We start from the raw sequence: 13,621 nt of genomic DNA on the forward strand, positions 1-13,621 counted from the left end.
GCAGTGACTCAACAGGCACCCAAGGAAAATATCTCACTTATTCCTCCTCTCTCTTCCCATTCCCAATCCATTTGCCAATCTGTAGCCTGTGTCATTTTATTAACCCAATCCCACTTGTTCTAATTTTGTCTGATAACCTCTTGCATGGTAAATTACCAAAGGCCTATCGACTATTCACATACAAAACACATTAATTGGCTCGCCCTATCTGTTGTACTATTACAACCTCAAAGGACACTTACAGACTTGCTAAAAGCCTGAGATTCTGCAGATGCTGGAAATCCTGAGCAGCACACACAAAATACTGGAGGAAGAGGAACTCAGCAGGTCAGGCAGAGTCTATGGAGGACCATAAACAATTGATATTTCTGGCTAAGACTCTTCATCAGGATTGGAAAGTAAAGGGGAAGGAGCCAGAATAAGAAGGGGGGAGAGGAGGTAGTACAAGGTGGCAGGTGATAGGTGAGATCAAATGAGCGAGAAGTGGGGTGGGATGAAATAAGCAGCTGTGAAGTGATAGGTGGAAGAGGTAAAGAGCCAAAGAAGAAGCAATCTAATAGGAGAGGACAGTGGACAATGGAAGGGAATGAAGGAGGAGGGGAACCAGGGAGAGTTGATAGGCAGTTGAGCTGAAGCATGTGCAAAAGAGGACAAACTGTTATAAAAATAATACTGACATATGTTGTAAAGAGCCCTTGAAAATGAGTCTGTAGAGTGCAGAATCCATTCAGAGTGGTGATGAATGAAGTTATCCATGCTAGTTCAGGAACCTGATGTTTAAAGGTTAGTAACAGTTTCCGAACCTGTGATGTGGGACATAAGGCTTCTGTACCTTCTTCTTGACAGTAATAGTGAGAAGAGGGCATGGCCTGGATGGTGGGGGTCTTTGATGACGGGTGCAGCTTTCTTGTGGCAGTGCTCTATGTAAATGTGCTTAACGGTGGCAAGGGCTTTGCCTGTGATGGACTGGGCTGAATCCATCACTTTCTTCAATCTCCTCCATTCCCGGACATCGGTGCTTCCGTATCAGGCCTTCATGCAAGCAGTTAAGATACTCTCCACTGTGCATTTATAAAAGTTTGTCAAAGTTTTTAGTGACATGAAAAATCAGTGCAAACTTCTGGGAAAGTGGAAGCGCTGTTGTAAGTTCTTTGAGACGACACTTATGTGCTGGTCCCAGCACTTCTTGTGATGCACAGAGGGGCAGGCAACAGAAGCATTCACTTGGTGTCATCAGGAAATATATGGTATTTTTCAATATAAGTGCAGACCTGAGCTATACAACCTCTCAACTCGATTATTAACACACAGACACTGCTAGAAAAGATAACTATTCTCAGGAGGGCATAAGGAGATTTTTTTTTATCCAGTGCTGTGTGTGAAATGCACTGCCTGAAAGGATAGTGGAAGCACAATTCATAATAACTTTGAAATCAATATTATAAACTGAAAGCAATAGAGCTGTGAGTCTTAGTCTTTCAGAGAATGACCACAGTAATCTTGGGCTGAATATCCTCCTCTGGCTCTCAGAGTTTGAGCAGAATGACTTGCCACACTGGGTGAAACATCAGCCCAGAGATTTCCTGCTATCTGTCCTTCTCTCCAACAGGCTAAGGAAGTTGATTCACTCTGTTGCTGGCAGAGATTTGATTTAAACACTGCTTGGGAAGATTCAACCCTGCTTATTGCAATGTCATACGAAAGCAGATTGCTTCCAACGGACAACTAGGGATGATATGAAATTCTCGCAAACAGCACCCACTACCTAAAAATGAACAAGTATTCACTTCCTTTATAAAATCAGTTCAAACTCAGCCAACCCCAGAGCATTAAGTTGACAATTATCTTCAAGATCAAATAATGTAGGAGGCGAAGGCTGAGACTTTTTCCCAGGGCAGAAATCGGAGGGCATAATTTTAAGGTGATCGGAGTAAAGTATAAGGTGGATGACAGAGGTAAGTTTCTTACACAGAGAGTGGTGGTAGAAGACAGAGTCATAAGGGTCATTTAAGTATCCCCTAGACAGGCACATGGAGGATGAAGAATATGGAGGGCATTGTGGAACGAGAGTGTGGAACGAGCTGCTAGCACAAATGGTGCGGGCAAGCTCAATTTCAACGTTTGAACGAAGTTTGGGTGGATAATGGATGGTAGGGGTATGGAGGGCTATGGTCCCAATGCAGGTCGATGGGAGTAGGCAGTTTAAATGGCCAAAAGGCCTTTTACTGTGCTGTAGTTTTCTATGACTCTATGTAGGGGCGAAGGGTTAGATTGATCATAGGGTAGATGGAAAGGTTGCCACAACAACATGAGATGAAAGGCCTGTAATGTGCTGTAATGTTCTATGTTCTATGAGACTTATGTCACAGTGGTGAGTATTAACATCCCCTCTAGAGGACTAAAAGGAACCTGGCTCTGTAATTAGCGTTACTCCAGATGACCAGGCAGAATTTTGCATAAACACCATTATTGCCTTTTACAGAAACAGTTCCCTTTCTGACACTAATAGTGCTCACCTTGACAACATAACCAGCGACAAGAAACACTAATTTTACTAGTGTGATTCAATTAGGTCTACTAAATATATCTGGGTGTTCTGAGGTTTGGGTGCACAATTTATACTTTAATTAGCTAATCTAATTCACACTTAACATCTGTAGAGATTAAGAAACCTTCCCCCGCCCCATGAATCTGTAAATGATACAACACACCAGGAAGCCCTTCAGCTCCTTGTAATAACACCAGAAATTTTTAATGCAAGTTCTTCTGCATTGCACTCTGTGATACAGTGCACCCAGCAGACAATAACTACAATAACAAGCATCAGGTGGCATCGTTATATCTCCTTAAAGACTAATCAGGGATTTCTGTCCCAAAGAATAAGTGAATGTCTAGGGTCTGTCCCTTCTTCCCGACCTCAAGTGTCACATCAAGAGGGAAGCTTTGGAAAGAATGCAGAAGAGGTTCACCAAGATCAGAATCAGAATCAGGTTTATTATCAGCAGCATGTGACGTGAAATTTGTTCACTTGTCAGCAGCAGTTCACTGCAACACATAATCCAGCAGGGAGAGAAAAAAAATAAATTAAATTAAACAATAATAACAATAATAAATAAGTCAGTTACAGTATACATATATTGAATAAATTTTAAAAAGTGTAAAAACAGAAATACTGTATTTTTTTAAAAAGTGAGGTCGTGTCCAAAGATTCAATGTCCATTTCGGAATCGGATGGCAGAGGGGAAGAAGCCGTTCCTGAATCGCTGAGTGTGTGCCTTCAGGCTTCTGTACCTCCTGCCTGATGATAACAGTGAGAAAAGGGCATGTCCTGGGTGCTGGAGGTCCTTAATAATGGATGTTGCCTTTCTGAGACACCGCTCCCTGAAGATGTCCTGAGTACTTAGTAGGCTAGTACCCAAGATGGAGCTGACCAGATTTACAACCTTCTGCAGTTTTTTCACTCCTGTGCAGTAGCCCCTCCATAGCAGACAGTGATGCAGCCTGTCAGAATGCTTTCCACGGCACAACTATAGAAGTTTTTGAAGATTGCTTCCTTTGGTTTACTCCAGCTCAGAGTTAAAATGACCCAGTTATGCTTGTGATGTTCTGATTTCTTTTATTTAGTGGGTAAACTGATATGTGGAACTGACAGTTTAATCTGTAGATTCAGCCATGTTGCCAATAATATGCCCGGCTGAACCGTTCAATGCTTAAAGCAGAGTTTCTGTAAATTCACCATGTACGAGGTTCAAATGGCAGTAGGGGTTAGTTCAGTAGAGAGCATGGGTAAATTGGAAGTGGAATGAAGTTGAGAGAACTAAGAGAGGCCCTCTGCTGTTCAGTGTCGACCATGGGAGTTGCACCCTAGCTGTCTATTCAGAAGCCAGTATGCAGTGCAGAGCAGTGTAAGCTGTTGTCCATATAGCAGGCTCCCCTTCTCCATGCAGGCAATGAATCCAAAGAAACAACAGAGACACATACAGTTTGGCATCTGCGGCATGGCATGCCAGGATTTGCTAGTTACTGATGAACTCAATGTAGGACTGCCTGAGGGCTCTGGGGTTTGCTCCCGATGCCTTCCCCATGAGAGGGTATAGCTGCGAGGCAGCGGAAGTTTGAGATCAGAGTTTTCCCTCTCCTAGATGAGCTGCCATCTAAGGTTGATGAGCCCCATCTGCCTGAAGCAACTGGTTTTGAGAGGCCAGTGACCTGCGTTTGCTCCTTCTCCTGCCAGTAGAAACATCTCCACAAGGCTTAATAGATAAGCCGTATGTGACAGCCAGGAGCTGGACAGTTGTTGGAGGCTAATTGAGATGCACACCACACTTAGCCCCACCAAACCCACCCACACCCCCAGCTACGACAACCTTAAGGTACCAGAACTAAAACAAAAACAGAAAACCTAAATCTGCTGTGGGCCCTTCTACAACTTGCTTTTAATAATTTGATTTAGCATTTCTGCATTTTCAAAGAATGTTATCAGGAACTTTATTGATCAAAAACCCACTTGCTCTTTCACAATAAAGTTAGAAGAGATAACCAAAAACTCATGGTGGACAGGAAGGGATTCATTTAGGAAGCTCAAGGTCCGAAAGAAACCAGGGAACTGGTTGCAGGGATCAGCCCTGATCTACTGCACTTCCCGTTTACCTAAAGCAGGGTATTCCCACTGTTGGAAACCTCCTATAGAACAGGCTTTTGGTCAGTACATTTAACCTAGAGTTGGAAAACATATAAAATAGGAATCTAGGAATTCACCCATGGACAATGGTGCTGACTGTGGAATGTGGCACCGCCTCCAGATTGTTCTCCACTTCCAGAATTCAATCCATTGATTCCCCAAATCCCAAGGCAAACGAACAGTAAAACAAAGGGAAAGGAAGTGATAAAAGGGTAAGTGGTCAATAGGGTGGAAGGCTGGTTAGATAAATGACAAAAAGAATGAGTGATATGAACTCAGTTTGGTATGTCTTCATTTCCTTTCTTTTCTTTCTATCTCTCTCTCTGGGAGCGAAGGATATGCCCAGCCTGACCTGCCAGGCATGTCTTCCTGTTCTGCATTTCACAACTCCTACATTAGTCATACATTATTAAAGCACAGGAGTAGACCCTTCAGCCCATCTAGTCCATGCCAAGCTGCCCCATCAACCTGCACCTGGACCACAGCCCTCCAAACCTCTCCCACCCACGTTCTTATCCAAGCTTCTCTTAAATTTAGTAATCAAATCCGCATTCAGCACATCTGCTGGCAGCTCATTCCACGCTCACACCACCCATTTTTCTGCCTATGTTCTCACTCTCTAACGCAGGGGTCCCCAGCCTGGGGTCTACAGACTGCCCCGGTTAATGGTAGGGGGACAATGGCATAAAAAAGTTTGGGAACCTCTGCTCTAACTGCTCCCATTTACTCACTGACAGATAGCCTTGTTTACAGTGGGACCCCATTGTCGCCCTGCTCTTATACACCCACCTCCCCACAGCTTTACAAGCTTATTCTGTCTGCCTTTCAGTTCTGATGAAAGATATCTAACTGTGTTTCTCTTCCCACTGATATGGCACAAACTCATTGAAACCTATTGGGCATTGAAAGGTCTAGATGGAGTGGTCATGGAGAAGATGTTTCCTGTTGTCTAGAACTAGAGGGCACAGCCTCAAAATACCATGGTGTCCCTTTAGAACGGAGGTGAGGAGGAATTTCTTCAGCCAGAGGGTGGTGAATCTGTGGAATGCCATTGCACAGACAGCTATGGAGGCATTGGGTATATTTAAGGTGGAGGCTGATAGGTTCTTGATTAGACTGGGTGTCAAAGGTTACGGGGAGAAGATAGGAGAATGGGGCTGAGAGGGATAATAAATCAGCCATGATAGAGCAGACTCGATGGGCCAAATGGCCTAATTCTGCTCCCATGTCATATGGTCTTACAGACTTGTGGAATACTTACAGCACTTTCTGTTTTGTAAATGAAAGCCAAAATTTTATATTAATGGGACAAGTTAAAAAAAACAAAAGATGAAACAATAAACAATAGTATTATCTGAATTTATTGAACTTCATGTAGATTCTAGAGGAGTACAGTGCATCTAATTGTAGAACTTGCATTCATCTAGTTGCTGCAATTACCTTGGAGTGCAGGAGAAATATCCATTCAGTGTGCACTGATTGGCTCACGGGGAGCCAAAGCATGAAGCAGACCTTGCTCCCCTTCCATTACTTTCCATTATCTTTTGAGGTATCTGAAATCCTCCATCACCGAACCTGTTACCAGGGTGCCAAGTTGGTGTAGCGGTCGGCATGACACTGTTACTGCTTGGGGCACTCCAGGGCTCGGAGTTCAGATCCGACGCATCTGTAAGGAGTTTGTACGTTCTCTGTGACCGCGTGGGTTTTCTCTGGATGCTCTGGTTTCCTCCCACAGTTCTAAGACATAAGTTAATTGGTCATTGTAAATTGCTCTGTGGTTAGGCTAGGGTTAAGTAAGTGGGTTGCTCGGTGGTGCGGCTCGTTGGGTGCGCTGTGTCGCTGAATAAAATAAATAAATAAATAAAGTACAACTTATTTCTTTCTCTCACTTAGCCGGTGATGCTCGGACTCACTCTCCACACATTCGAATAAAATTTCCCTCAGAAACCTATGCCCTGGCTGGACAGTCCTTGAATCTGGAGTGCTTTGCCTTTGGAAAGTAAGTGAACACGGTTTTTGTTCTGTAACTCGGAACGAGCTGGTTGACACGGTGTCAGCTGGGTACACAGGGTGCTGAAGAAGGCACTTGTCATGTTGATCTTCATCAGTCAGGGCACTGAATATAGGAGTTGGGGCATTAGGTTGTAATTGTACAAGATGTTGGTGAGGCTACACATGTATAGCTTTGTTATCCTCTTATAGGAAAATTTTCATTATAAGAAAGAGTGCAAGGACCATTTCAAAGTTCAAAGTAAATTTATTATCAAAGTACATTTATGTTACCATATACAACCCTGAGATTCATTTTCTTGCAGGCATTCACAGTAAATACAAAGAAACACCATAGAATCAATGAAAAAAAACACACACAATGAAAAACAACCAGTCTCCAAAAGGCAACAAAAATAATAATAATAATAATAATAAATAAATAACCAATAAATATTGAGAACATGAGATGAAGAGTCCTTGAAAGTGATCCCATAGGTTGTGGGAGCAGTTCAACACTGGGGTGAGTAAAGTTATCCCCTCTGGCTCAAGAGACTAATGGTTTAGGGTTAATAACTGTTTCCGATCTTGGTGGTATGGCCTCCTTCATGATGGCAGCAGCAAGAACAGTGAATGGCCTGGATGGTGGTGGTCCTTGTTGATGGATGCTGCTATCTTGTGACACCTCTCCTTACAGATGTGCTCAATGGTGGGAAGACTTTTACCCGTAATGGACTGATACCGAAAATGTTAGCAGGACTGAGTTATAGAGAGAGGGGTGGGCAGGCTTGGATTTTATTCCGAGAATGGGAATGACCTTACAGAGCTGTATAAAGTCATGAGGGGCATAGACAGCATGAACAAACACAGACTTTTTCCCAGGTAAAGGGTACCAAAAACTAGTGGACAGAGGTTTGGTGTGTGAGAGCAGAAAGATTTAAATGCGACGTGAAAATCAACTTCTTCACATGGAGGGTGGTGTGTATGTTGAATGAGGTACCAGAGAAAGTGGTTGAAGCAAGTACAACAATCACTTTTAAAATACATTTGTGCAAGTACATGGATGAGAAGGTTTAGAAGGATTTGGGCAAGTGGGACTGGCTTAGATGGGCATCAACAAGTATGATTTAAGCCGAAGGGTAGATTTCAATGTTGTATTGACCTATGGGTCTTATAAGTCAAGTTGGACTTAGATTTGAGAAAGTAAACTTTCTAAGAAGCTGTGGAAAAACTAGAGGGAAAAGGAGTTAAAAGCCAAAAACTGCAGATAAAAACAGAAAGTGTAGGAAATACTCAAAAAGTCAGTCAAAATTTGTGCAGAGAGATAGAGAGTTGACATTTCAAGCCAAGGACCTTTCAACGAAACTGAAAATTTAGAATTTTATTATGGCTGTGTTTTAAGTTGCAGTGGAAGGGAGGGACAGCAACGTTATTGGTTGGAAAGCAAGGGGGAACAAATGGTGCAAAGTGGTGTTGATGGGAAAAGTTATACAAGAATCACATTGATATTTGCAGACCTTTTTGTAATTGGATTCATGATGTCATGAAGCTGGAGAGAGTACAGAAAAGATCCAACAGAATCTAACTGGGACTGGAGGGCTTGAGTTATTGGAGAGTGGAGAGACTGGGACAGTTTTCCCTGAAGAGTAGGAGGCTGAGGGGTGATCTTATAGAAGAATATAAAATCAGGAGGGGTATAGTTAAGGAGAATGGCCAATTATTTTGCTCCTGGTTCTTCTTCTTCTTCTTGGGCCCAAAGGCCATTGATGACCTCCTGTCTCCATCATCCAAAGTCAATGGTATGGTTGGAGTTCAGCAATGTTTCTGTCTGTAATTCATTGTATCCATTGTGCAGAGGATTGGACTGTAGAGATTCACCTGAGGCCTGTTGACTGGCCTTGCCTATTTCCACCTCTCACAATGGAAACATAGGGTTTGGTCTTTGAGAGGCATTTTTGCTTAAATTAGGGGGGTCAAAAACCAGAGAGCATAGTTTTAAGGAGAGCGGAGAAAAATTTAAAGGCAAAATGAGGGACAACCTTTTTCACACAGAAGGTGATGGTTATGTAGAACGAGCTGCCAGAGGAAGTGGTGGAGTTGGATGCAATTACAAACCTGAAAGACATTTAGACAGGTGCTGTATGTGGCTAGGAAAGTCACATTTAAGTTTGGGTTGTTTTCTCTGAAGTGGTGGAGATGGGCTGGAGATCTGATAGAGGTTTATAAGATTATGAGAGCCTTAGACAGACTAAACAGGAAGTATCTTTTTCCCATGGTAAAAATATATAATACCAGAGGGCATGCATTTAAGGTTCAAAAGAGATGAAAGGGGCAAGTTTTTTACACAGAGAGTGGTGGGTACCTGGAGTGAGCTGCTTGGGTTGGTGGTAGAGGCAGATAAGTTAAGGATTTTAAGAGACATTTAGACAGGCATATGAATGTGGGGGATAGATATGGACTTTGTGTAGTCATAGTCATACTTTATTGATCCCGGGGGAAATTGGTTTTCGTTACAGTTGCACCATAAATAATAAATAGTAATAAAACCATAAATAGTTAAATAGTAACATGTAAATTATGCCAGGGAATAAGTCCAGGACCAGCCTATTGGCTCAGGGTGTCTGACCCTCCAAGGGAGGAGTTGTAAAGTTTGATGGCCACAGGCAGGAATGACTTCCTATGACGCTCTGTGTTGCATCTCGGTGGAATGAGTCTCTGGCTGAATGTACTCCTGTGCCCAACCAGTACATTATGTAGTGGATGGGAGACATTGTCCAAGATGGCATGCAACTTGGACAGCATCCTCTTTTCAGACACCACCGTCAGAGAGTCCAGTTCCATCCCCACAACATCATTGGCCTTACGAATGAGTTTGTTGATTCTGTTGGTGTCTGCTACCCTCAGCCTGCTGCCCCAGCACACAACAGCAAACATGATAGCACTGGCCACCACAGACTCGTAGAACATCCTCAGCATCGTCCAGCAGATGTTAAAGGACCTCAGTCTCCTCAGGAAATAGAGACGGCTCTGACCCTTCTTGTAGACAGCCTCAGTGTTCTTTGACCAGTCCAGTTTATTGTCAATTCGTATCCCCAGGTATTTGTAATCCTCCACCATGTCCACACTGACCCCCTGGATGGAAACAGGGGTCACCGGTACCTTAGCTCTCCTCAGGTCTACCACCAGCTCCTTAGTCTTTTTCACATTAAGCTGCAGATAATTCTGCTCACAGCATGCGACAAAGTTTCCTATCGTAGCCTTGTACTCAGCCTCATCTCCCTTGCTGATGCATCCAACTATGGCAGAGTCATCCGAAAACTTCTGAAGATGACAAGACTCTGTGCAGTAGTTGAAGTCCGAAGTGTAAATGGTGAAGAGAAAGGGAGACAAGACAGTCCACTGTGGAGCCCCAGTGCTGCTGATCACTCTGTCGGACACACAGTGTTGCAAGCACACGTACGGTGGTCTGCCAGTCGGGTAATCAAGAAGTAGAAGGGATTAGTTTAGTTGGGCATTTGATTACTAATTGAATTAGTTTTTCACAATATTATGAGCCGATGGCCTGTCCCTGTACTGTACTGTTCTGTGTTCTATGGGATATGAGCCAAGTACAGACAGGTGGGGCTATCTCAGGTAGGCAACTTGATTGACATAGGCGAGCTGAGACAAGGAACCTGTTACCATGCTGCTTAACCCTACAATTCCATCATTACCATTGCTAATGTAATGGTACAAACACCAAGCAAGATTATCAACTCATTCCTTCCTCAACTGTAACAGATTACACGTTTAATGTTTAGTTACAATGGCAGAGAGGAGATTTTGGTACAAATCCCTTGCCTTGTTCAGTGACAGAGCTGATAATATATTTTCTCACTTAATCTCACTGGAGGACAGACATATCAAATAATCCATTCAACCAGAAAATCTAATTTCAAAATATTGTTCAAAGAAAGAACACACAATATTAATACAGTGCCTTTTGCCTCAAACCCAGACAGTGACTTCAGGCATTGGAAGCTAGGCTTGAGCTGATGGCTCACTGACAGAGAGTACTACCACTGCACTAACCCATCACCAGTTTATCTGTTTTTCTACTGCTATTAATAAAATCCTTCAAAAATACAGATGCTTCCAATGGAAAATTGTCTAAGATATAAAATATAGGCATTGAATGCTTTAGTGGCCTGAAGTCAATACCAAATAGCACCAGGGCTCCGGGAGCTATTTTTATTTAGGGATCTGTCATAAGGATAACAAAATGGCCGTCTGCTCTAAATTATTGAGCTATTTTCATGTCAAAGGTCAAGGATCAACTTTATTTGCCATTTACATTTACATGTATTTGGAATTTGCCGTGGTGTGTCAGTGTGACATGTAACAAAAACAATGCAAACTTTTATAAAGGATGAAGAATTATATAAAAAAATATTGTTAGACGTGCAGATATGGAATAAAGTGTGCATAAATGCATAAATACCTGCATGTGCTTACAATGTAAATAGCCTTACAAACAGTAGTTTAAAGTGTTTACAGTGATCGAGGTAATAAATAGAGGGGGTGGGGACGGGGCTAACTAGAATGGTTGATCAGATTAAGTGCCTGGAGGAAGAACCTTTTAGGATAACATGAGGTTTTTGCAACTATTTATCATATATAATCACATACTGTATATTGATATCAAATGTACAGTCGGTGGCCTGGATAATTATATATTTAAAATGACTGCAGTCTTTCTGTTTCCTCAACAGCTGTGCAACAATTCACCTTGAGCATTTCCCCCCTCCCCTTCCTATCCCCCTCTCTCACTAAGTAAAAATGGCATATCTGTCCCATGCTCTGAGTGTATTCCTTTCACTTCACCTGGATTTAACCCATATTATGCCATTGTCAGTAGTCAGCAGAAGTGCAATTAATAAATAAATGGATACTCTCATTGGTCACATTATTAGGTACATTTGTACACCTGCTCGTTAATGCAGATATATAATCGGCCAATCATGTGGGAATAACTCAACGCCTTGTTAATGAGAGAGGTCAAAGGAGAAAGGTCAGACTGGTTCAAGCTGACAAGGAGGTAACAGTAACTCAAGTAACCATGTGTTACAGCAGTGGTGTGCAGAACAGCATCTCTGAATGTGCAACATGTCAAGCCTTGAGGTGGGTGGACTTCAGCAACAGAAGACCATGAACATTCAGAAATATACCCAGTGACCACTTTATTAGGTACCGGGATGAACAGGGTGGAGTTGCCATGCAAAAATCTGTGGCGTTTCCCTTCCTGGTCAGACAGAGTTAAGGAACGCACTTGGTGCAGAGAAGATGGTTGTTTAATATTCATCAGGCTCACGTTATGTCTTCTTTGGGTGGGATTCATATTCAGTGCAGTTCGCGGAAAAAAAAATTCTGTTCCTTACTGATAACAACAAGAAATCTTCTCTGAATCGCTGCCATTTTTATTGTTCTCTTTTTTTAAAAACTGTTTCTGAAATAATATAATTCATTGAATATCAGTCAGCTGTGAACATTGTACTAAAAACACCCTGCTGAAATCTAGCTACAAGATTTAGAAACCCTGGGGAATGCTATCGAACTTGATAATTCCAGTGCATAACACAAGCTGCAGGTAAGCTTGTATTAACTTTATGGGATTTCTCAGCCAGAATACACTATTGTTAAGTGACAATTGCTTGATATTTTTTCAAAAACATTATAATAAAAAGCCCATTTGCTTCTAAACATCCCTATGTTCTAAGGTAGCGCACAGGTTAATGTGTTCTAGTGAAATATCTTTGTATCTTACTATTAATGCAATTGTCACCCATTTAAAATAATTGAATTAATGGCTGAGTGATAATAGCACTCAAAGGATTTTTAATGGATCATGCTAGAGGACTCATTTTCAGAGCCCGAGTGAGATCGGATCTGCTCTGTTTATTTGAAAAGAAGTGTTTGAAAAGCCGAGTCCCTGTTAACATGGCTAAGAGGGGTGACTATCAGCCATGTCCTCACCTCTGAATGAGCACCACAAGGTTCAAGTCTTGCTCCTGAGAACCAAGTGTGAAATCCAGGTTGACATTGCTCATATTGAGGGGATGCAGCAAAATCCAGAGTCTGTCTCTCAGATAAGATGTTAAATAGATATGCCTCTGCCTTTCAGATGGGCATAAAATCCTAAGCACTAACTTGGGCTTTATCTTGGTGTTCTGGCCAATATCTATCCCTCATCCATTCATTGTAAAGGAACGGTGAAGGTTTCAACCTTAGGCCATTTAGAAACTCTGGTATTAGTAACAATGCTGTGCAACCTAATGTGTGACTTGGGGTCCTAACCCTTTGGGTTGAGCCTGGAATCTCCAAGCTTTGTCCCATGCTCAATGATTCATGAACACCTTCGTCCCCTCTGCCATCAGATGACTGCATGATACATATATAATTCCTCTATTTGTTTATATTTGTAATATATAGTGTAATTTATGTCTTTGCACCGGACTGCTGCCGCAAAACAATAAATTTCACATTACTTAAATCAGTGATTCTGATTCTGAGTTGGAGATAGATCTCCAGGCAGTTTGTGTAATGTAGATGAGGAGAAAAGGAGAAAGAAAATGTTTTGTGGCATCATTAATTTGAAAATGAATCTTAGAGAGAGGGCTGGTGGGAGTAAAGGCTGATAAAAATCGCTAGGATTCTATGGACCCTCTTTGCTAGCCTGTTGACACCAAACTCAGTGACCAATGATATGTTCCAGATGTTGAGGGTCTTTGATGATGGTTGCCACCTTCTTGAGGAACTACTTCTTGAAAATGTTTTTGATGGTGGGGAGGCTTGTACCAATGATAGATCTGGCTGAGACTACAACCTTCTGAGCCTGTAGTGATCCTACACATTGGAACCTCTATAGCAGGGTCTCCACAATACATCTTTAAAAATTTGTAAGTTTTTAGTGAT

At 42.2% G+C, this 13,621-nt stretch overlaps 1 protein-coding gene across 1 annotated transcript in view; it reads left to right on the forward strand.

Annotated features, from left to right (window-relative positions):
* The window catches only part of cntn2 (contactin 2), a 241,671-nt gene that overhangs the window by 157,834 nt on the left and 70,216 nt on the right, over positions 1-13,621 (forward strand). Inside the window, exon 7 of the mRNA XM_063065365.1 lies at positions 6,575-6,680. Within this exon, the coding sequence (XP_062921435.1) occupies positions 6,575-6,680 (106 nt within the window). The remainder of the gene's footprint in view (positions 1-6,574; positions 6,681-13,621) is intronic.

This window comes from Mobula hypostoma, chromosome 13, assembly GCF_963921235.1.
Source record: "Mobula hypostoma chromosome 13, sMobHyp1.1, whole genome shotgun sequence".
NCBI classification, from domain to species: Eukaryota; Metazoa; Chordata; class Chondrichthyes; order Myliobatiformes; family Myliobatidae; genus Mobula; species Mobula hypostoma.